Source organism: Alexandromys fortis, unplaced genomic scaffold (genome assembly GCF_014885135.2).
Source record: "Alexandromys fortis isolate MF-2015 unplaced genomic scaffold, M_Fortis_MF-2015_v1.1 scaffold_129, whole genome shotgun sequence".
NCBI classification, from domain to species: Eukaryota; Metazoa; Chordata; class Mammalia; order Rodentia; family Cricetidae; genus Alexandromys; species Alexandromys fortis.
Genome location: NW_026068022.1, coordinates 2,459,366 through 2,483,042, shown reverse-complemented (window position 1 = coordinate 2,483,042; position 23,677 = coordinate 2,459,366). Strand labels below are relative to the sequence as shown.

Here is a 23,677-nt window from a genome sequence, read left to right as displayed (position 1 = left end):
TCACAGTCACTAACCCAGGCAGTGGAAGAGCCTTCTGGAACATCTGCTATGCCATGCTCATTTTATTTGTGGACAATTTAAAGCCAGGCAGAGTTCAAGTGACTAGTGGTAAGAGATGTAAGTTGAGCAATCACAGTCGTGGGGACACTCCTCTAGGTCTGAATAGGTTCTTTTTAGTTGGTTCACCATTCTCATTGGTAAAATAGGTGGAGTGATTTGCTGGGGTTGACCGAGATTTCCATCCATGCAAGCGCAGCCCACCAGCGACAGCAGCATCCCCTTGGCGAAGCCCTTCCTAAGATATGTGAACTGATGATCCCCGGCGGCCGGGGTTAGAAAGAAAAGTTTGGGCGTATCAACTTCGTTTTACACATTTGTTTAGTATGTATGTGAGTGGGCAGATGGTGGAAGTCAGGAAATAACTTGCGGTACTTAGTTCTCATTCCACCATGTGGGTTCAGGAGAAGGAACTCAAAGTCGTCAGGTTTGGCAGGAAAAGCCTTTACTCACCCAGCTATCTTATCAGCCCATCATGAACTTTCTAACTCTCTGTAACTTGTTGCCTTCCCAGAGGCCACTACAGAGGCATCAATGCACGGAGCAACTTTTCCCAGAGGCTCCTTTTTTGTTTCTGTCCCCTTCCTCATTCTCCCTGATTTGGGATTAAGCATTCCAGGCTCGCTCTGGGCAATTTTTCCGCCGTCTTGTCTGACCTCTCAGGACTCCATCTCAGGACTGAACCAAAGCTCCTGTAGTAACTATGGGACTCCCACAGAGGCCGTAGGGACTGATCACTCGAGACTCGCGTGTTCCCAGGGATGGGGGACATTTCTTTGCAGGCATACGCGAGCTCTGAAAATGGCCTGAGTTGGTGTGGAAACCCACCAGAGGGACTTGGCGCGGTGTTTACAAACCCACACTGGACAGAGGCCGCCGTCCGGGAGGACAGCTGGCGGAACGGAGGGGCGGGGCCGACAGGGGGCGGGGACAGAGGGGCGGGGCCTGCCGCGGTCAGGTGACGGCACGGCGGGCAGCGTCGTCTGTGGGGCTCCTGCTGGTGGCAGAGGCGCCGAGGGGCCGGCAGGGCGGGTCGGGTCCGTCGGGGCAGCGCGGCCGCAGCCATGGGGGGCCTGAAGGACGAGCTGCTCAAAGCCATCTGGCACGCCTTCACCGCGCTCGACCTGGACCGCAGCGGCAAGGTCTCCAAGTCGCAGCTCAAGGTGGGGTCCCGGTTGCCGGCGCTTCCCGGGGGGAACGGGACCCGCGGCGGGGTCCGCAGGGAGGGGTGGCTGGGAAGCGGCGGGGCGGCCGTCCACGCGCCTCCTTCTGTCCTTCGGGGCGGTGCGCGGGGGCGGGCGCGCTCCTCCGGCTCCCGCGAGGTTGCAGCGTGCTCAGAGGGGCGCCGCGGGACCCGCAGGGCGTCCTCCTGTGAGGGGTGGCGGGGAGCCCGGGAGCCTCCGCCTCGCCTCGGGGACGCGGAGCAGAGCCTTCCAACCCCGCGTCCGCAGAGCTTGGGGCTAGTGAGAGCGCGTGCCGAGCAGCTCGGATCTTGTTGGTTCTCTGCGAAGGCCATTGCTTTTACAGAGTCCTCGTCAGGGCTGCCCAAGGACCCCAGAGGTACGCATAAAGGGACACTTGTAAGTTGAGTAAACCCCAAAGTGGCCCTCAGCCAGGAGAAATTGGCAGCCTCTTGAAGAGTCTGAGATATAGAAACAGACAAGAAGAGCCATTCACAGGCATTTTTCAAATATACACATTTTGGATCTGAGTGACTGTTGCTTTTTAAGCCTCTTCTGGGAAGAAGTTTCCGAAGATTGGGTTTGCTTTGTATTTTTTGTGTGTGTGTGTGCAGTAAATGAGGAAGTTCTTTTCAGTAGTGGCTTTTATGCCAGTAGGATTTGGCGTTCTCACTTGTTTTCCTTTTGATCTTATTCATTAAATCATAGTCTGGAAGGGCCGATGGAAATTAGCCACATACTTTTACTTTACAAATTAATATACGGGGCCCGGAGAGATGGATGACTCAGTGGTTAAGAGCCAGTGCTTTTCCTGAGGACCAGGATTCCGTTCCCAGCACCCACGTGGGGTGGCTCACAACTGCCTGTAACTTCAGCTCCAGGGGCCTCTGATGCCTCTTTCCTCTGTGGGCAGCAGCACACACGTTTTCACACGCATACACATAATTTAAAGATAATATTTTAAAAAGTCAATAGACGTTTCTGGTGTACAGGTCAGTGAGTTTTAGCACATGTAAGGAAGTCACTGTCACTAACTAGGATTTCATCAGTTCCGTCCCTCAAAGCTTTGTCATACTGCCTTATCTCCAACAGGTGGTAACCATCGATCTGCTAGTTTTTCTTTGTCTACAGTCTGATATGAATGGGATCTTCTGAAACTGGCTTCCTTTACTCAGATAAATGCCTTAGGAATTAGCCTATCTTGTGTATATTGTTATCTCTAGGTTATTACATTGTATAATAGGTGTGCCATAGTTATCCACTCTCCCTTGAAGATTTATGTTATCTCTAGTTTACTTGTGATTCTGAATAGAGCTGTATGACTTTGTTTTTACTTGCTATTATAACTTTTGTGTAGTGTGCAGCCGGGTCTTCTTTAAACCACTCAGATACCTGTCTTTTTTGGGGGTGGGGGAAAGACAGGGTTTCTCTGTGGAGCCTTGACTGTCCTATGACACCTGTCTTAATCAGAATATTTAGGCCATTTACATTTAATGTAATGATTGATATTGTTAGATTTAGGATTGCCATTTTATGATTTGGCTTTCTCTCTCTCTCTCTTTTTCTTTCATTCATTGTTTCTTTCTCCTTTGTTTTATGTACTCAGAATTACTACTTTGTCACTTCAAGGGGAATGTAGAAAGCCTATGCCATGTAAAATCCATTACCCTTTCTGCTTTGTGTGTAACTCGTATTTATTGCTCTGTATACATTGGAAAACATCAATATTACTTTTTTTTTAACTTTCAGTTATAACTTTTAAAGAACCTAAGAAAATAGTTCATCTTTCCTCCATATAGTCCCACGTTACCCTTCCGTTTGTCAGTATGGTAGTTGAAGGTTCTGAGGTGTGATTTGTCCTAAGTTACAGTGTAGACAGTAGCTAGGTTAGATTCAGAACTTTCACTTTTTTCCCACCTGCCTCTGCCTCCCTCGTGCTGGGATTAAAGATGTGCACTACCATGCTCAGCAAGATTTTCACACTATAAAGCCAGTGCTTCTTAATCCCCCTTTTTCCAACTGAAGATGTACATGAGATAAAATTCTCTTACTTTCTTTGTACTCCATTACAAATTGGAGGAAAAGAACCTAGGGGATTTTTTTTTTTAAATTTCAATGAAACCTCTGCTTGCCCTAGAGGACTTCCATTTATTTAATGTCATTGGGTGTGTATGTGTGTGGGTGCTTACCTCAGTGATCTGGAGATCACAGGACAGCTTCCAGGAGTCAGTTCTGTCCTTCCATTGGGTGGATTCCCAGGTTAGGCTCAAGTCGTCAGGATTGGCAACAAGCACCTTTTACCCTCTGAGGCATCTTGCTGTTCCCTTAGGGGATTATTGACAGCAACCTAGGCAGCAAGTGTAAAATCTCAGTTCATAGTTTCAGTCCCATGTTGCTAGCACATCTGTGAAGCTGTATTTGGGCTCTCCTGTATCTGCATAAGAGACTTTGGATTAATTCAGTGTGCACATCTTGCCAGTGTTTTGGAACTGAAATATTTAAATTTAAACTTTTTCTTGGTGTTTGAGTCTGTTTCATTGGTGAGCAGTAGTGTTTTGGAGTTAATGTATTGATTTACTTATGTAAATTTTTTGTCTTTAGTATGTGTAAAGTACCATGCTAATTTAATGAAAGGTTAGTAGTTTTAGGGCTTTTTTTTTTTAATTGGGTATAGAACCCACCTTGCTAGGCTAACACTCTACCCTGAGTTTTTCCTCTAGCCCCATTTTTACTTTAAAACTGTATGTGTATCTGTGTATGCGTGTGTTCTTGTATGTGTGGGTGCACATGGTACATGGTGCTTGTAGAGGGCAGAGGGTAACCTCTGGTGCCACCCTCAGGAATGCCATGCACCTCCTGCGGAAGGTGTCGCATTGGCCTGAGCTCACCAGTCAGACTAGGCTGGTTGGCTCCCGTGTCTCCACCTCCTCACTGTCTAGATTACAGTGCCCACCTCCGTGCAGCATATTTTCACAGAGGTGCCGGGGATTGAATCCAGGTCCACACACGCTTCTTTCCTGAGCCACATGCACTGCCTCACAGCCTCTGCTTACTTATTTTTTCATTGTGTAGTGCTGGAGATTGAACCCAGGGCCTGCTGCCTTCTAACAAGCTCTGTATCACTGAGCTATACTTCCATCTCTATTCTTATATCTATTTATTTATTTTAATTTAACTTTATTATTATTATTATTAGGTAATCATTCTATGTAGTCCTGAATGGGCTGGAACTTGCCGAGCATACCAGGCAGACTTCAGACTTAGAGTAGTCTTCCCGCTTTTCCCTTTCAGGTGTTGAGATGGCGTGTGGAAACCATGTCTGGTTTATCTTATTTGTTTATCCATTAATTTATTTTAGGTTTATTTATAGTGTATATCTCAGTGTGTGCACATGCACATGAGCGTGTATGTGTGTGTGTGTAAATGAGCGGACAGTGCAGAAGAGTGGTTCTCTCCTTCCACTGTGTGGGCTCTGGAGATAACTCAGGTCATACCTGGTGGCCACGCACCTTTACCCGCTGAGCCATTTTGCTGGTTTTTTTCTTTTTTAATTAAAAATTTTGTATTAAAAGATTTATTTTTTATTACTTTTAAATTATATGTCTATGTCCTTGTGTGGTGTGAGTGCATGTACCTAAGGAGGCGGAGACATCAAATCCCTGGAGCTGGAGTTCCAGGTACTTGTGAGTGGGTGTTAGGATCTGGATTCTGGTCCTCTGCAAGATCAATACATGGTCATAACTGAGCCATCCCTCTAGCCCTACTTTTTATTTGTTGAGACAGGTTTATTTTATTTTTATGTGTATAGGTGTTTTGTCTGCATGTATAGTTGTGTACCACATGTGTGTAGTGCCCTCAGTGACCAGAAGAGGGCATAGGACCCCCTGGGACTTGAATTATAAAGGATGGTGAGCCATTATGTGGGTACTGGGAATCAAACTTGGGTCCTCTGGAAGAACAGCCAGTGCTTTTAGCTGCTGTGCTGTCGCTCCAGCTCCACTTTTATAACTTAAAAAAGTTTGCTTATTATTATTGTGTATGTGTGTGTGTGTGATGTGTGTGATGTGTGTGAGTGTGTGTGTGTGATGTGTGTGATGTGTGTGTGATGTGTGTGATGTGTGTGTGTGATGTGTGTGTGATGTGTGTGTGATGTGTGTGTGTGATGTGTGTATGTGATGTGTGTGTATGTGTGATGGGTGAAATCAGAAGCACGAGTGCAGTGGTGTGTCTGTGGTGTTCAGAGAACCATTGTGAGTCTTTTATCTCCCTCTGCAATGGGTTCTGGGGATTGAACTCATGTCTTCAGGCTGATATTTCTGAGCCCTCTTGCTGGCCTTCCTTCGTACTTTTGGCACAGATGGATGCACTCATGAGTATAGAATGGATGCTTCTTGTGTTGGGCATTGCGCGGCGTGCAGGTGATATGGTTGTGAAACAGGGAGAAGAAGAAATAGACAGGAGTCTTTGCTTTCAAAGAGTTTAAATTTTGGCATGCAAATTAAGAGGGTGTGAAACCATTAGAAAATGCCTATTAGAGCTAGCTGTGGTGGACATGCCTTTATTCCCAGCACTCTGGAGGCAGAGACAGGAGGGTCTCTGAGTTTTAGGCTAGCCTGGTCTACAATGGAGTTTCAGTACAGCCAGGGCTGTTACATAGAGAAACCATGTCTCGAAAATCAAAACAAAACAAAATGAAAAAAAGAAAAAAAGAGGGGGCTGAAGAGATGGCTGAGCAGTTAAGAGCACTGGCTGCTCTTCCAGAAAATAAATAAATAAATCTTAAAAAAAAAGAAAGTCTACTTAATTCTCCCTACCCCCTGCCCACATAAACTATACTGCTTAGATAACTGCCTTATCCTTAAAAGACAAGAAGTCTAGCTAAGAATGATGGCTCATGCTTGTCATCCCAACACTTGAGAATCCGAGGAAGGAGGATTACTGCAGGTTCGAGATAGTCTTGGCTATATAGTGAGCTCCATGATAGCCAGAAGTATATAACAAGACTGTTTGAAACAGAAGGGCCGTTGAGATTGCTCAGCTGGTAAAGGCGCTCAGTTTGAAACGTAAAATCCAAAGAAAAATTTAATAATATAATGACATTATTTTGGTGTTGCAAATACAGACTTTCACTAAACTTGTCAGTAAAATAAAAATATATGGGGGCTGGAGAGATGTCTCAATGGTTAAAGAACCCTTTTGGCTCTTGTAGAGAAGCCGGGTTCAGGTTCCTAACATTTACATACATGGTGGCTCAACTTCTCTTCTGACCTCTGTGGGCTTCTGCATGCACACAGTGCACATGTATGCATCCAGGCACACACATCAACACATAAAAACAAGTAAATAAAATTAAAGCATGGAACATGTGGTTAGGAACCTTGTGTGGTAATAGCAGCCGGTCAGCATTTCACAGGGATGCTTCCTTGTTGTAACAAGTGTGTGTGAGGGCACTGCAGGCAGTGGTCTTCCCGCAAGTTTCCAGAAGTCCCCTCCTCCCCACAAGGAAGGGAACCACTTCTGCCCACTTTAGAAACCATCAGCTCCTTTAGCCCAGTTCATGATTATATTGTTAAAAGGCAGTTCATTATTTTATTCTAATATTTAGTTGGTGTTGCTCCGTTCCACAAGTTAGAATATAGAGAGATATTTAAGGGATTAAGTTCCTTTTTTTAAAACTTTAATCATGGTGCTGGAGAGTACTCGCTGCTGTAATTCCCCTCCAGCCCTCCAGCCCCACCTCCCCACCAGGGTCTTACTATATAGCCCTGGCTGTCCTGGAACTCACTCTGTAGACCAGGCTGGCCTCGACCTCACAGAGATTTGCCTGCCTCTGCCTTCCCAGTGCCTTATTTTTAAATGTGAGACAATTTCCATACTTTCGGAGACCTTAGTAATCTGCCATTTGAAATAGACATTGCTTTTAGATCAGGGTATAAGTTCTCAGAAGTCATAATTGAAATAGGTTTGGGTGTTGGAGGCGGCTTGTTAGTTACCCGGCCACCCAGACTCCGCAAATAACCACACAGAAACTATATTATTTAAATCACTGCTTGGCCAGTGATTTAAATCACTTAAGCCTATTTCTAACTTGCTCTTATATCCTAAACTAACCCATCTCCATTAATCTGTGTATCACCACAAGGTCGTGGGTTCCATCGGAGGTGTTTGCCCCCAGAGGCAGCCACTGGCTTCTCATTGACTCCGCCTACTCTCTCCTCTCTCTGCTTGGAACTCCCGCCTTGCCCCATTCTGCTAAGCCACTGGCCAAAACAGATTTATTCATTAACCAATAAAAGCAAAACACAGACAGAAGGACTTCCCACACCAGGGCATATTGTTTGAAATAGAGAAAGTACTTACTCTTCTGTTACATTTTAGTTGTATATTTCTTTAGGTGAGTGTGTGAGCAGGTCACAGTGTATACGCAGAGGTCAGGGGACAACTTGGGACAACAGGGGACAAGTTGGCTCTCCCCTTCTACATGTGGGTCCCAGGGATTAAACGCAGCTTGTCAGGCAGGCTTCATGGCAAATGCCTTTCCTCACTGAATCGTCTCGCTGGCCTCTGATTAGTCTTTATTCTGAGGTTATTTAAAAACTATCATCACATTATTTAGCATTTCATTGGTCGTTCCTTGCTAAGAATTATATGTGATAACCTTTATTATTGTGTGCTGGCGTTACAAATAATTTAAGAGGAACTGTCGTCATAGTTTAATATGTACAAATGGTCTAAAATTTCTAAGACTAAAAAATGGCATTTACAAAACAAAAAGTCTCTCTTGGCTCACACTAGTTCTCTGCCCTTCTGCTTCTTCTAGAGTTCACAGTGTACCTTAAATTAATACTGTTACTGTTATGTAGTGATTATATAGTTATATATAGTGTTATAGAGTATTTTTCCCTTAAATATAGCAAACTCAAGTGATATTTTTGCACCCTCTATTATAAAGTTTAGTTTGCAATTATGGCTTCAGTGTGAATTACATGTTAGTGCTGGGAATGTCTTAAAATAAGGGTACCGGCTCCGCTTCCTGTCTGTTGTTTTTAGAAACAACTCCAGTGAGGATCCAAATAACATCACTTTCAGAAGGGCAGTGTGGGTAGTTTGCATCTTATTTTCTCAATGATAGGTACTCATTCATATTCCCTCCCAGTAGGGTCTCTTCTGTAGCCCAGGTTGGCCTCAAATTCACAAATACACCTGTGTTAGCCTCCCAAGAGGTGGGATTACAGGACAACCATTAGGCTTGAAAGATCTTGAATCGCTTGTTTCTTATTCTTTAACTTGGTGTTGGTCTGCATAGTTTTGAATAATATCTCGTATTTTGTTCTTATGCAGGCATCTAGTTTCAAAAGTTTTAACCTGGATTGTTAAAGTAATTGACCATGCAAGAGTAGTAAGCTGAAAACACAAGGAAGCAAACTGTGGGGAAGGCCTTGCTCTGTGTGGAGCTCAGACACAAAGCCCAGGTTAATTCTCATGTTCTTGGCATGAATAGCATTGCGTTCCTAATCCTGCTGACTGCGTTTCCTGCCAACCACTGTGCTAGAAGCTCTTTATGTTGGGAAAACAAAAATTCTAATTTCAAAAAGCAAGGTTAGGTGATTCAAATCCTAAGTGAGCCTACTTGGAGGTGTTGGAAGGCAGCCCGGTGGGGGTCCGTGTCAGTCATCGTCTCGCTGCTCCGCTGAGATGGGAGGACTGAGAATGAGAAGGCTGGTCTGGAAACCTAGCGAGACCCTGCCTCAAAGAAGACGGCATGTGTAAACTTTTCCCAAACAGAAGGGTTGCTCTCTAAATAAAAAGAACACCAGACATGTCCAAACCTTAAAGTGAGTTAGAGAAAGGTGTGACTTATTTCTGGTGCCTATTTTTTGCTACATAATGTTCAGTGTGATGACCTGGGAATTTTGTGCTTAAAAAATACATGTGGGAGGCTCAAGAAAGGGGGACCTGATGCTGCTTTTGACCTCTGTGGATACCAGGCACACACATGGTCTACACACACGCATGCGCGCGTGCACACACACACACACACAAACACACACATGGTGTACACACACACACACACAGATAAAACACTGATTCACATAAAAGAAATAAATCTTAAAAAAAAAATAGGTGTAAACTCTTGTCTTATTGAAGACAATACGTGAACCTCGGGGCACTGTTGGTGTTGTCTGATCCCCTCAACCCAGCATTTCTGACCTTAAAACTCAGAGCTTACAACCTTCCTGAGCCCCACTTCCTTTGGGTGTCACTACCACAGGCACATAGTAACGAAGTTACAGTTACCTGCTTTCTAAGCTTGCCACCAGGTATTTCTCATCCTGCCCAGCCGAGGGGTGTCCAGGACCTTCCTCCTGTCAGTGAGCAGGAGATCAGAGCTGCTGGGTTCTCCTATCTCGCAACAGAAACCGAAGTGTAACCTGTGTCTCAGCGCCCGTTATTTCTTCTCCTTCCACTCGTCCTTTTTGTGTGAGACAAAGTCTCACACGCTAGTCCTCTGTGGCCTGGAACTTTCTGTATAGTCCACACTGGCCTAAAACTCAAGGTGATCCTCTTCCTCAGCATCCTAGGGCTGGCAGGTTATAGTACTGTTTTGCCCAGGTTGGCTCACAGGATCTTCCCTCTGTCACCTGGATAGCTGGGACTAGAGTATTCTGTCACTTCCAGTCTTCTTGATGCTGCAGTTCTCAGCAGTTGAGAGGAAACACATTTACTGGGAAAAATGCGTATATTAACTTATGTGTGGAAAGAAGAAAGGTGGTTTAGGAGGAGACTTTAGAAATTGAACTTCGTGGCAGAGTTCCACGTGGCTTTTAGTTCCAGACCTCCTACCCCTCCTGTGTCAAGAATAAAAGTAGTGGTTCTGAGTGTAGAGACACTATTGGGAAGCGTTGCCTTTTCAGTGAGCTGTGGGAAGAGGGGCACAGTCTGCCCTCAAGGAGCAGAGCCCCGCAGTTTTTTCCAGTCACAGCACGATGCACGTGTGTCCAGGTGGCTGTTGCCCGGGAGTTGAGAGAGCTGTGGGCAGCTGACCAAGGTCTCAGTGGCAGAGTGAGAGCTGTTTGACACAGACTTTGATAGGTTGGACTGGATTAAAATCCTGAGGTCCTTTACTTAGGTGACTTTTCTGTTCATTTTTTGTATTTAATTACTTTGCGGGTGGAGGGGTATGCGCATGTTTTAGCATGTGCGTGGAGATTGGAGGATTTCAGGAGGTCATTCTCTCTTTCCACCATGTGGGTTCTGGGGATGGAGCTCGGGTTGTGAAGCTTGGCATCAAGTGCCTTAGCCAGGAGCCACTGCTCCAGCCCTCTACTGCTGTATTTTATCTCTTAAATGGGAGATTAAGACATAGGGTACTTCTCCCTCTCTCCTGCCTCTTATCCTTGGATTTTTACTTTCTGTGGCTTCTGTTACTCGTGATCAGTTATAGCCTAAAATACCAAATGGAAAATTCCAGAAATAAATAGTTCACAAGTTTTAAATAACTTATTATAATATATTGATTTAATTGTTCATTTATTATTGTTATTGTTATCATTATTCAGGCCATTGTTAATCTTTTGCTGGGCTTAATTTGTAAATTAAATTTCATTATTGGTACATGAGGAAAATATGGTATATATGGTGTTTGATACTGTCTGGGGTTTCCTGCGTTTTGAGGAGCCATTGGATGTGTCTCCCCGAATATTAGCCAGAAGGCTGGTTAGGACATCTGCACCTGAGGTCTCCCCCACCCCATGTGGCAGGCACTGTACCGAGTGTCAGGGATGAGACTGCCGCGCTACATCTCCAGCCTGGTGAAGTGTGCCTGAGCAGCTCCAGCAGTGTAAATAACTAATACTTCTGAAAGCTACCTGAAGTAGAAGTTGCAGTTAAAAGTTCTCTCTGGAGGCATAGCAGAATAAATGAAAAGTGCCCATATGTGTAAGGAGACTCAGAGAAAAGGATCTTGAAAGATTTCAAGTGCCCTTGTCTTAGCCATGTTTGTTGGCTAGTTTCTATGAAGTACTTTACTAGTTTTTCTGGGTTTGTACAGATGCATGAAGGACCCTGTCATTAAGGAATGTGAACAGTGGTGCAAGTCACAGATGAGAAACCTATTGGAATTTTCTTCTAAGATGGCTTTTTTTTGGGGGGAGCTCATTGTGGGGTTCAGATTGACGTAAAACTGTTGTCCTCCTGCCTCAACTCTCCCTCAGTGTACACTGCCATATCTGGTGATTGTCTTTTTTACTAGTCCTTTCCCAGTATCTGTGCATGCACACATGTGTGCAGATACCCAGGCGTATGTATGTATGCATACACACACATATAGTATATGAAATTTGAGACAGACATACATGCTGTTATGTAAGTAGGATCTTCTTTTCTGTGCTTTTGTGACTCCCTTCTCAAGCCTTGTGCTGGGATCATCTTCCAGTATCATAGCGCACGGATAAAAATCCCATCCTTCTCAACACTTGGGAGTGTATTTTGTTTTATTTTACTGGTTTTTTATTCATAGGTTTTTGAGATGTTTTTGTTTTCCTCTAGCCATGCCCCAAAGAATAGGTCACATCTCTATCATCTCTGTCCCCGCCTGTCAGTTGTGCGCTAGGCAGAACGGCGGCTCTGCGTTTTCTGGCACCAGACATTGGCAGGGCAAAGACTGAGTCTGTGAGCAATTGATGCTGTGTCGTTGCTTAAGTATATGATGTTACTCAGCAAAAGGGAAGCTTATTTTAATCCACGTTAGTAAGGCTAAGTATCCTATCATTTATTTGTTCACTGATTCATTTATTTTTGAAGAAAGGGTAGAAATTGATCTTTTTGTAGTACACTCCAAGGTATAAAATCACAGAAATAATAAAGTAGCCGGGCCCGGTGGCTGGCGCACTCTTGTAGTTACAGTACTGGAAGGTAGAGGATCAGGAGTTTACAGTCACCCTTGGTCAGCCTGGGCTTCAAAGACTGAGTCTTCGAAACAGAACAACCAATATCCGGCCATCCAAAAAATTCCAACACGAAGAAGAGCAACAACAACCCCTCCAAAACCAACAAGCAGCAGAACAAGAAACAATTCAGAGGACGATCTCCACGCAGTATACATAGTTTAGGGCTTCTTTTTGAGACAGGGTCTTGCTGGGTAGACCAGGCTGTCCTTGAACTCAGAGATCTGCCTGCCTCTGCCTTCTGAGTGCTGGGATTAAAGGCAAGTGCTACACACATAGCTGTAACTCCTTAAGTGTAGTTTCCTTGTAAAAGCTATTACTACCTTAACCAAATGCTTAAAAGTTCCTTTATAGACAGATGAGAGAGAGAGCTCAGTGGGTGAAGGTGCCTGCTGCCAACCCTGGTGACCTCGGTTTAGTCTCTAGCGTCCACATGATGGAAAGAAGAGAACCTAGCCCCCCTGACCTCCATACCTCCACTGTGCACACACGTGCCTTCCCCCTCCCGGGAAATGATCAAATGTTGGGGCCAGTGAGGTGGGACAGTGAAGGGACTTGCTCTCAAGCCCAACAGTCTGTTTGGTCTTTGGGAGCAAGCAACATGTTAAAAGAAGAGAAACAACTCCTACAGGTTGCCCTTTGACTGCTATGTGTGCCGTGACATTCACACCCTTTGCCCCATCCCCACTCCCAACCCGTGCACAGTAAATAAAAAAATAAAGATGTAAAGACATAAGCCAGACCAAAATCACACACAGCAGCCAGCTTTAGGCTTCAGATGTCCAGTCTTAACCTGAACTTGGAAAATAGCTTACCGTGTTTAGTTTTCAGTTTGCTTTGTGAGTTCTCTATCTATGCCCATTGCTCATTTTGCTATTATGTGTTCCTTTTATTTTTTAAAAAATCTCTAAGAGTGGCGTTAAGTAATTGTGGCATTAGCCTTTTCGTTTGCTTGGGTATCTTTTTCCTGAAAGAGAATGTTTAAAGCCTTTGAGATGAAATTTACCAGCGTTTTCTAGTAAGTTGCTGATGAAGTTGATGAATTCACCCCAAATAAATTATTAAAGGCTTTTCATTTAGAATGTGACCCAGTGGCACGTGTGTAGCGCAGTGGTGCATTTTCCCTGGAAGGCATCGAGATGTGGTTGGGGTTAGAGACGCTCCCTGTCTCACTCCCTCTCTTAGGGCTGCTGCACTTCCGTTGCAGCCACCCTTGGCCCCATGCTAGTCCTTTTGAGCTGGCTTGTGGAAAGACAGGTGCGAAGCTCGGATGCTTCTCTGGCTTCTAATTCTGTAGGCCTTTGGCACAAGTAGCACTTGGAGGTTTATTTGGTCAAAGGGTCTAGGATGGTAATTGGTTGTACTTGGACTGAGGGTTTTTTCTTTTTCCTTTTTTCCTTTTTGAGGCTGAATAGAATGGAAATAATTTAAAAGGAGCAGACGAGACACAGCAGGGATAAGCAGGAGGCGAAGCTGCTGGCAGAAGGGGAGCTGACTCCATGGGGACAGGGGCAGGACTAATGTTAGACAATGCTTCGAGGCAGGGCATCGACGACGTAGGAAGTTGATCATTCGGCCTTATTGTTAGGGAGAATTTTCTGGTAACTTGCCATTAGCTTGAAATTTTATAAGTCAGACAGGAATTTTCGTGTTTTGAAAAAGATCGCCCGTTATGAATTACGGTTCTGTAATTGTGCAAGTGTTTGGAATAGCGGTCCCCACCCCCTTTTCTCTGTGCTGATCTTGCCCATTGCGCACATCCTGTATAGGGAAGCGTGTGTGACTGGGGGTGCGTTTCACAGAAGCCTTCAGAATCTCTACATCTTTGGGAGGGAAGAGGCTGAACATTCAGCAGTAGTGTGTTTGGCAAAACCCTGTTGAGTCGCCCACCATCCTTGATTTCATTTTTATGATAGCTGGGGCAAAAGCTTAAAAGCATAAATGCAAGCCATGCACAGAGGCCACACACAGGACATCTCAGAGCAGAGGCCCTGCGGGGTCAGCAGCAGGCTGCCATTAAGGGCCCAGAGAGATGAGTTTCTAGCATGGGTGTGGATATTTTATTGTGTAACAATGATTTATTCTTCAGACGAAGGGACAGAGAGGAAAATTGCTTAGCAGTCATGTGGGTGCTGGAGAATGGCCTTTGAAGGAGCAGGCGTCTGAAGTGGGATAAATACAGCGTTTTCAGGCTCCAGCTAGAGCAGCTCATGGCAATCCTTTTACAAATAGGGGCTTGCAGTCTTTTTTGCTTCTGATTGCTTTTGTTTGATCTGTTTTTCTGCTTTCTCGTGTGGAGAAAGGGCTGGTGCTTATGGGAGTGGTTTCCTCAGAGCCTGTGTTGGGAGGAGAGCGTTTCTACACAGAGGTTGGTTGGGTTTGTAGTGGTTCTTCACCACAGGGGTTGACTCAGCTCTGCTGAGCGCCTGTCACCTTGCTGGGTCCTGGGGACCTGACTGGTGGGGCCGAGGGGCACTAGCCCATCCCTGAAGCCTAGACGCAGCATGCGTCTTTAGAGTTCTCTCTTCATAGGCAAGGCAATCCACCAGGAGAGAGAAGGTGGCACAAGGAAAGACCAGAGTGATCAGTTTCTGTTCTAATGCCAGTATCAGGACATGCAAGATGGATTTGGGGCACATCTTCTAATCCTCAGACTTAATATCTTCATTTGTAAAAATAGCTCTAGACCTTACTTTTCCTTGCAGTCTCTGAGGTAAATGAGTGGATGCTGAGGGTCTACTCTAAAAGGCCCAGACTGCTGTGGGGGTTTACGAAACTTTCTCGTCTTTTTACTAGTTTGTGGAGGCCAAAGGAGAACCTTGGTGTCATCTTCGGGAATATTGTTAACTTCTTTTGAGACAGGATCTTTTGTTGTCCTGGTACTCACCAGTAGGCTTGACTGGCTGGCCAGTAAGCCCCAGGAATTTCTGCCTGTCTGCAGCCTCCTCCCCAGGCTGGGTTTACAAGTGTCATCGTGAGTAACATTTCTGCGTGGGGCTGGCAATGGAGCTCAGGTCCTCATGGCTGAGAGGCAAGCCTGTCTACTGACTGGGTGACTTCCTAAGCCCTAAATTTTGATTTCTTTATATATATATATATATTTTAAGTTAAGAAACCAAAAACCAAAAACAAGGTATTGTCTAGACTTTTAAAAGAACTGTTGACGAAAGATAATGTCCCCTTAGAAAGTTTCTCATCTGTTTTATGTTAACTTCTCTGGTTAAACTCTTTGAAGACTTCTTTTTCTAAGCCTTACTGTATATTAAAAAAAAGAAAATGTAACAAAGCTAAACCATCACTCCAAATGATGACTCTTTTTGTGGAATTAATTCACGAAATGAATTTGGATTAACAACTAAGCATTGGGGTTTTTCCTTCCAAAGTTTAGACTTAAATCCAGCTCCTCATTTTATACTGAGGACACTGAGACCAAACCAGTCACATCATCCTAAGGCCCAGGTCTCGTTCACAGTGCTTGTTACTATAACATGATTAAGTGTGGGAAGAAAACTACCTCAGAGGGCTGGGGAGATGGTCAGTGGTCAAGAGTGCTGAGTGCTCTTCCAGAGGACACAGCTTCAATTCCCAGCGCTTACATGGCAGCTCACAACTGGCCGTAACTCCATCTCCAGGGATCTAACACCTTCACATAGACGTGAATGCAGACAAAGCACCAATGCACATAAAATAAAAAAAAAAAAAAGAAAGGAGAAAGAAGAAAGAAAGAAAGAAAGAAAGAAAGAAAGAAAGAAAGAAAGAAAGAAAGAAAGAAAGAAAGACCCCTACCTCAGTTGCTCAGTTGTGGGAGGTCAGTGCAGCTGCCCTTGTGTTTACAGAGTGCGGTTTAGCTGTTCAATGCTGAAGTCTAGCGTAGTCATCCAAATCTTCAGGACCATGGGGCAAACAGGGCGCCTCCACATACAAACAGCAAGCAGCATTTTTTTAAAAAGTAGAACGAGCTGATCTGATTCATTAGGGAAAATGAGAATTGCTGAAAGTGGGAGAGGCGCTGTGGAAGAATTCCCAGGAACAGCATTCTTCAAGGAACTCAAGAGTCAGGTTTGTTACTAGACAGTGCAGGGCAAGGGCGATGAAACCCGAATTCTGCTCTCAGTTCTGTTCGCTGACCTTCGTCAAGAAAGTTCTGTTTGATTTCTTTGTGCTAGTACTTCCTGTTTCTAAGACGAGAAGGATGCTAAGATGGTGCCCAGGGCTACGGCAGACTTTTCAGTGGAGACCCAAGTGCAGAGACAGGGTAGGTGTGGGAGAGAATGGGCTTTGCTTTATATATATATATATTTTTTTTTTTTTTTTTTTTTTTTTGGTTTTTCGAGACAGGGTTTCTCTGTAGCTTTGGTGCCTGTCCCGGAACTAGCTCTTGTAGACCAGGCTGGCCTCGAACTCCCAGAGATCTGCCTGCCTCTGCCTCCCGAGTGCTGGGATTAAAGGCATGCGCCACCACCGCCCGGCTTATATTTTTCAATTTAATCTTATTTTTAAAAATATTTAAGAAAAAATTTATTAGGTTTTACATTTTATTTTGTGTGTTGCGTTTTGCCTGCCTTCATGTCTGTGCACCGTGTGTGCTTGGTGCCAAAGGCGGCCAGAGGAGGCATCGGATCCCTTGGAAAGGAGTTAGGGATGGTTGTGAACGTGTGGGTGCTGCAAATCTACCCTGGGTCTGCAAGAGTAACGAGTGCTCTTAACTCCTGAGCCTTTCTCTCCAGCTGGAGAGCTTGGCTTCATTTAGTCAGCTATTTTTCATATCCCATTCCTCCATATGAATGTTTTCTGTTTGTCTCTCACTACTCAAAAGCCACCCTTATTTACTTAACCACCTCCCTTTTTTTGAGAGGGGTGAATCTTAAGTCTCAAATGTCCCAGGCTAGCCTTGAACTCAGTATTTGGTTGTGGATGACTTTGAACTCATTAACCTGCCTACACATCCAAATGCTAGGATTATAAGCACACACCACTGTGCATGGTGCATACCATGCGGGGCATCAAACCAAGGGCCTTGTGCATGTTAGCAAAGAATTTTGCCGACCAAACTGTATCCCCAGACACCCCCCATTTATTCTTTCAGAGTGTGTGTGTGTGCGCGCATGTGCATGTGTGTGTGCATGTGTGTGTGCATGTGCATGTGTGTGTGCATGTGTGTGTGCATGTGTGTGTGCATGTGTGTGTGCATGTGCATGTGTGTGTGCGCGCGCGCGTGCGTGCGTGTGTGTGTGTGTGTGTGTGTGTGTATGGTGGTTAAGGTACACATGGGTACATGCACACAAGTTGATGTTATGTATCTTCCTTAATTGCTCTGCGCTCTGAACCCCGAACCAATTCCAGCTACTCTATGCATCCAGCTTGCGCCCTGGATCCTCTGTCCCTGCCTCCTGAGTGCTGGGATTACAGGCAGCTGCCATCCCTTCTCTCTTTAGGTTACAAGCTCATGAGCCCACCCCTTGCTTTTTTATGTGGGTACTATGATCTGAACTCAGGTTATCCATTATGTCTGTGCAGCAAGCTCTCTGAGCCATCTCCCAGGCCATGATTAGGTAAATTTTTTCTTTTCTTTTGTCTTTCTTTCTTTCTTTCTTTCTTTCTTTCTTTCTTTCTTTCTTTCTTTCTTTCTTTCTTTTCTTTTTTGAACTTAAGCGAAAGGAGAGGTATGGAGTGTGGGGTAGTAGCTCAGTGGTGGAGTGCTTGCCTAGCAAGTGTGAAGCTCTTGGTTCTGTTCTAAGAACAGGAAACAAGTTAGACAACAAACACAGAACTTTTTTTTTAATTTTTAAAGAAGCTGCTGTGAATCCTGTCTTCTGTCCCTGTCTCCCACTTATTAGTTTCCTGTGTATTCCTTCAGAACTCCATAGTTTTCTTTCCCTTTTCATTTCTCTGTGACACTTGAATCCTATACCCTTAAAATGTGGCTGGGCTGGAGAGATGGCTCCGTGGCTAAGAGCCCTTGCTGCTCTCGCAGAGGACCCGGGTTCAGTTCCCGGCATGCACATGGCGGTACAGCAATCTGTAGCTCCAGTTCCAGGGTCTGAACTGCAGACGCTGCCTAGAAAAAGGTGTAGTTCATCTTGGAATTGTTTTCCTATCAGTGTACAGTGAGCTTCATTGTGATCTTAACATTTTATAGACATACCCTAATTTAATCAGTGGTTGGGGATTTTTACTTGGTAAAGTCCCAAGTGATCTTTATGTCTGGATGGTGTCTGTGCCTGACATGAGAACTTTTCTCTGTGATTTCTAAACACTTTACAGTCTTGAAATCGAACCTTACAAAACCTTTTTAGGGTAATTAGGGTATATTTGATAGAGGAAGAAATATATTTAGGGTTTGCCGACTGGTGTGCAAGGCTCCACTGTGCTCCCTTTGGAGGCTCTTCTGGGATGAACAGGATCTGCGTGAGGAACTCCGCCTGTGTTGTAGGGTTGGTAGATGTCTGCTTTGTGGGGCTTAGGCCCGTTAGTAAATTGACTTCCTTAAAACCGGTAGAGCATGCATAAAAGGATTTCCACACAGATGACGCTTTGAGAAGCAAAACCAGTATAGAGAGAAGATATGCAAATGTTCTTTTTATAGATTAGACTTTAATCTAAAAGACCCTAGCTGAAAATAGGTGTATGCAGAAGATGAGTTCCTTAGTGATATTGAAGATGCTTATGTGGATGAATCCCCCCCCTTTTCTGAGATAGGGTTTCTCCATGTAGTCTCACTCTGTAGACCAGGCTGGCCACCAACAGAGATCCTCCTGCCTCTGCCTCCAGAGTTAACCTGAGATTTGACACCTAGGGAGGTTTACAGTGGTTGGAGGAGAGAGTGCAGCCTTCCTTTGTGACGTGACCTGTCCAGTGTGTAAATGAAATGGAAGGTACTGGAGGTTTATTTAATGTAAAACTTAAGACAACTAAGCTTGCTGATTCTCTCGTGGGTGCTGAAGTGTGCACTTAGGCTACCGTACCACAACAATAGCCCTTTGCCTGTGCTCTGGGATGGCAGCTCCTCCCCTCCCCTCCCCTTCCCTCCCCTCCCTTCCCCTCCCTTCCCCCCCTCCTCCCTCCCTCTCCCCTCCCCCCCTCATTTGTCTCTGGGTGAGAATAGAACCTGGGACCTCTGCACACCAGGCAAGCACTCAACTGGTGAACAGCATCTCCAGCTCCCAGACTTCTTTTTTTTTTTTTTTTTGGTCTATCTGTGATTATTTTCCCACTTTGGTTTTGAGACAAGGTAGCCCAGTCTGGCCTGAACTTTGCTGCCCAGGCTGACTAACTCACAGTTTCCTGTTGAAACCTGTCAAGTGCTAAGCACTGGGATTACAGATGTGTTTAGGCTGACTGACTGTCTTGTGTCTTTTTATACAGATGCTAAGCTTAGCCTAAACCCATAAAAACTTAGATATTAGTATACTTAGAGATTAGTAATTAATACTTGATATATTCATGTATTAGTATGGTCCTTTCTATAATAGTCGATGGGAAATGAGCCCAGAGCAGGTGTGTCTTGTCCTGGTCAAACATCTTCTCCAAAATGCTTTATAGCGTTTTGCCAGGTTCTTTCTGTAAACAGGTTCCGACATCCAAGGGGAACTTGACTGACACAGGGAAAAGTTTAATTTTGAACACTTTCTGTTGCCACTGCTCCCTTTCCTCCTTAATGTAGACCAGTTAATATGAAATGACCTTGCTAGGAGCCAAGGACCGCTGTGTTGTGTTCACACAGTGAGGGCTTGTGTGGTGGTAAGTGGGTGTCTTTACACTGTTTTTTTTCCCCTCTTAGGTCCTTTCGCATAACCTGTGCACGGTGCTGAAGGTTCCACATGACCCCGTTGCCCTTGAAGAGCACTTCAGGGATGATGATGAAGGACCTGTCTCCAACCAGGGCTACATGCCATATTTAAACAAGTTCATTTTGGAAAAGGTATGATGCTAACTTTTTTTCATGTACAGCTTTGCTTGTTTTGTCTGCATCAAGTGGACCAAGGCAGTCCATGTTGGTGGGTGTATTAAGAAGCTGGGTATGAAGCCAGGTATGAAGCTGGATTTGGTGGTGCACGCCTTTAGTCCTAGCACTGGGAGGCAAAGACAAGTACAGCTCTGAGATCAAGGTCAGCCTGGTCTACAGAGTGAGTTCCTGGATGGCCAGGGCTACACAAAGAAACCCTTCTTGAAACAAACTACAAACAAACAAACAAAGCTGGGTGTGGAGGCCTCAGAAGATAGGAAGGAGTGAGGTTTAGTTTCTGGTCCTTCCTTCCTCTTCTCTTGGATTGACACTTCCAGGTTGGTTTCCTCTTTGAAATAAAAAAATGTGTTTGTGATACTCTGTGTCTGTTTTCTCTCGGGATGCTTTACTCACCCTGGAAACTAGGGTTTTCCAGGTGCTGCAGCAGTTGTTAAAGAATGAGTGTGATGGAGTTAATACGAATACCAAAGGGGATGATAATCCAATAATTGCTGTGTAGATATTACACAGCAAACTTCATTCTAGATTTTTTAAAGGATGTCTTTACATCTTCCCCGGGTTGTCTCCTAGAATGTGCACGAGTTCCTTTTCCTGTTGCTATAACCAAATACCCGACAGGAAGTGACTTAAGGGGGAGACACTTACTGTGGTTCACGGTTTGATGTGACTCAGTCCGCCATGGTGTGGAAGGCTTAGAGCAATAGGAGGGGCTAGGGCCTCTGGCAGCAGGAGGATGAGGCTGCTTGCTCACATCTGGGAAGACCAGCAGATTAGAGGGAGGAATGATTGCTAGAGCTCAGCTCATTTTTTCTTCTTCACATTTTTTTTTTTTTTACTAAGTCTAGGACTAAAGCCCATAGAATGGTGCCATCCACATTGGGATGGGTCATCTCCCTTCAGTTATGGGATGGTGCCATCCACATTAGGATGGGCCATCTCGCTTCAGTTATGGGATGGTGCCATTCACATTAGGATGGGCCATCTCCCTTCAGTTAGTCCTCTCTGGGAATGGCATCACAGACACACTCTAAGGCAGCAATTCTCAACCCCATGGGTCATACCTTTAGGGGTAGTATATCAGATACTTGCATCATGATTCATAACAGTAGCAAAATTACAGCTATGAAGTAGCAACAAAATAATTTTGTGGTTGGGGTCACCACGGCGTAGGGGACTGTATTAAAGGGTCGCAGCATTAGGAAGGCTGAGAATCATTGCTCTAAGGTATGTCTGAACACTCTATACCTTAAGTTCTTTGTTTTTTTTTTTCCTTGTGGTGTTTTGAGACAAGACCTCTCTATGTAGCCCTTGCTGTGTAGATCAGGCTGGACTCAGACTCATAAAGATTCCCCCGCCCCTGCCTTTTAGAGTGTTGGCATTAAAGGTATATACCACCATGCCCAGCCATAATCTTAAAAGTTTTGACAATAGTTGGGTGTGGTGATAAATGCCTATGATTCTAGCATTTGGGAGGTAGATGTAGAAGGATCAAGAGTTCAGGGACAGGGCTGGAGAGGTCTTGAGTTCACTTCTCACGTGGTGGCTCACAACCATCTATAATGAGATCTGATGCCCTCTTCTGTTGTGTAGGCATACATACAGGCAGAACACACTATACATAATGAATAAATCTAAAAAAGTTAAAAAAAGTTTAAGGTCACCCTTTGCAGTAGATTAAGTTGAAGGCCAGCCTGGACTACAGGAACCCTGTTTCTAAAATAAAAACAAAGAGAATATTATGGAACATACTGCGGAATTACAGTGTCAGAATTTGTGCGGGCTGAGTCAGTGATGAGGTCGTGGTCCACTGGCTTCATATTTCGAAACACTCTGCCTTGCTACTGCAGTTTGTTCCCCTTGGTGTAGTGTGTTTTTAGATTTGAATTTTAACTTTCGAAACACTATTATAGTCTGGTAGTTTAAAGTCCTGTAAGTGGGAGAAAAGATAGAAGCAATGAAAAAGTCCAAACCGAACCACTAAATTTGGAGCAAAACTGCTGTGGAGCCAGTGAGGGTGTGGTGGAAGAGTGAGCCCTGTTCCTGGCTGCCTGGCCATCCTGCTATTCAAGGGCTTTGGGGTTAGATTCTGAAATTTGGTTTGGGGAGAGAAAAAGCCCAAAGTGTGCAGGCTGCTGGCAGAAGACGTCAGGGCTGCTGCTCCTTCTGCGGTAAAATATGAACTGTTAATCACACACTTGCTAGATGTATGTCCGAGTTCGTGCGGCTTTGCTGGATCCCGGTGTTAGCCCCCGGTGAGCAGAAGCAGTTCAGCCAATATGGGGCAATTAAAATGATTTTTAAATTATGTTCTATGTATTTATTGCCTTGATGAGGGCGGGAGAGGGTGCACTTGTGGAGGTTAGAGGTCAGCTTGGAGAAGTCAGCTCCTCCTACTCTGTGGGTTCTGGGGATTGAACTCAGTCGTTAGGCCTGGTGGCAAGCACCTTTATCCACTGAGCCAGTTTAGCTCCTCCAGCAGTGTTCCTTTAGCTGGACTCTTAAAGACTAAGTCCTCTTTCTCCGAGTTACTATTATTATTATTTTCTACATAGGGGAAGTAATGGTTAAAGGCAGGGGTGGAGTTACTTTGAAAACTTTCTGAGAATCTCAGACTGTCTCTGCTTCCATCCGGTTGTCTCAAGTGCTTTAAGATTGCCTCTCTTCTGTAGTGTTTGTGTTCATTGCTTGCTTTCTCCAAGTCTTCTGGTTTTGTCTGGATTATTTCTCTGAACAGTCTAAGGCCCTGAAATACATTCACTGTATTGAAGCCTGCTTTCCAAAAAGTAGCTTTCATATTTGGTTTCTGCATTACTTCCTAATAGCCGTTCCTGATGTTTGTCACACTGGTAGAATCCACTTCCAGTTTTCCTGAGACCTCAGGTGGCTAAGCAGTCTGTTGTTCTTTATGAAATATTTTGCCTGAGTGTTAATTTTGTTAAATTCCTTCTTTAGTGAAAGGATTTGAAATCCCAGTTTTGTGGGCTCTCTTCTTCCTCCTCCCCCTCCCTCCCTCTCTTCTCCCTCCTCCCCCTCCCTCCCTCTCCTCTTCCTCTTTTTGAAACAAGATTTTATACTTGGATTACTTGATGGTGAATAATTGAAGACATAGGCCAGTTATTACTTTGAAAACAGCTTATTTCTAACTAGCTACACAAAATAGTTGTTCTGCCTCGGCAGGCTTTTCAGACAGTCATTCTTCTGTGAGATCTGTGGCTGATGAGGCTCGCTGGTGTGGTCAGCTCTTGCCCTGGTGTATTAAAGATTCGCCTGGGCAATGTGATTGAAGCTGGTAATCCATTGGCCACTGCCCCCCTTGTTTTGTTCTCATTTGTGTTTTGGAAGCACACAGAGAGGAGCACATGGTACACCAGCTCAGTGTTTCCCCTGAGGCCTCCAGCCTCTGTGCTCTGCCCTTCCAGTCTCCCATTTCTGCAGTTTTCCTTCTCTATACTTTCTTACCACATTTGCTACTCATATACTAGTTGCATTTCTTGCTTAAAAACCTGTTCTTTTTTTAAAGTTTTTTT

At 44.7% G+C, this 23,677-nt stretch overlaps 1 protein-coding gene across 1 annotated transcript in view; it reads left to right on the top strand.

The window, feature by feature from the left end:
* Positions 1 to 1,025: 1,025 nt before the first annotated feature.
* The window catches only part of Swap70 (switching B cell complex subunit SWAP70), a 60,947-nt gene continuing 38,295 nt past the window's right edge, over positions 1,026 to 23,677 (top strand). Inside the window, exons 1-2 of the mRNA XM_050163301.1 lie at positions 1,026 to 1,220; positions 19,965 to 20,105. Coding sequence (XP_050019258.1) covers positions 1,122 to 1,220; positions 19,965 to 20,105 — 240 coding nt within the window. The 5' untranslated portion in view covers positions 1,026 to 1,121. The remainder of the gene's footprint in view (positions 1,221 to 19,964; positions 20,106 to 23,677) is intronic.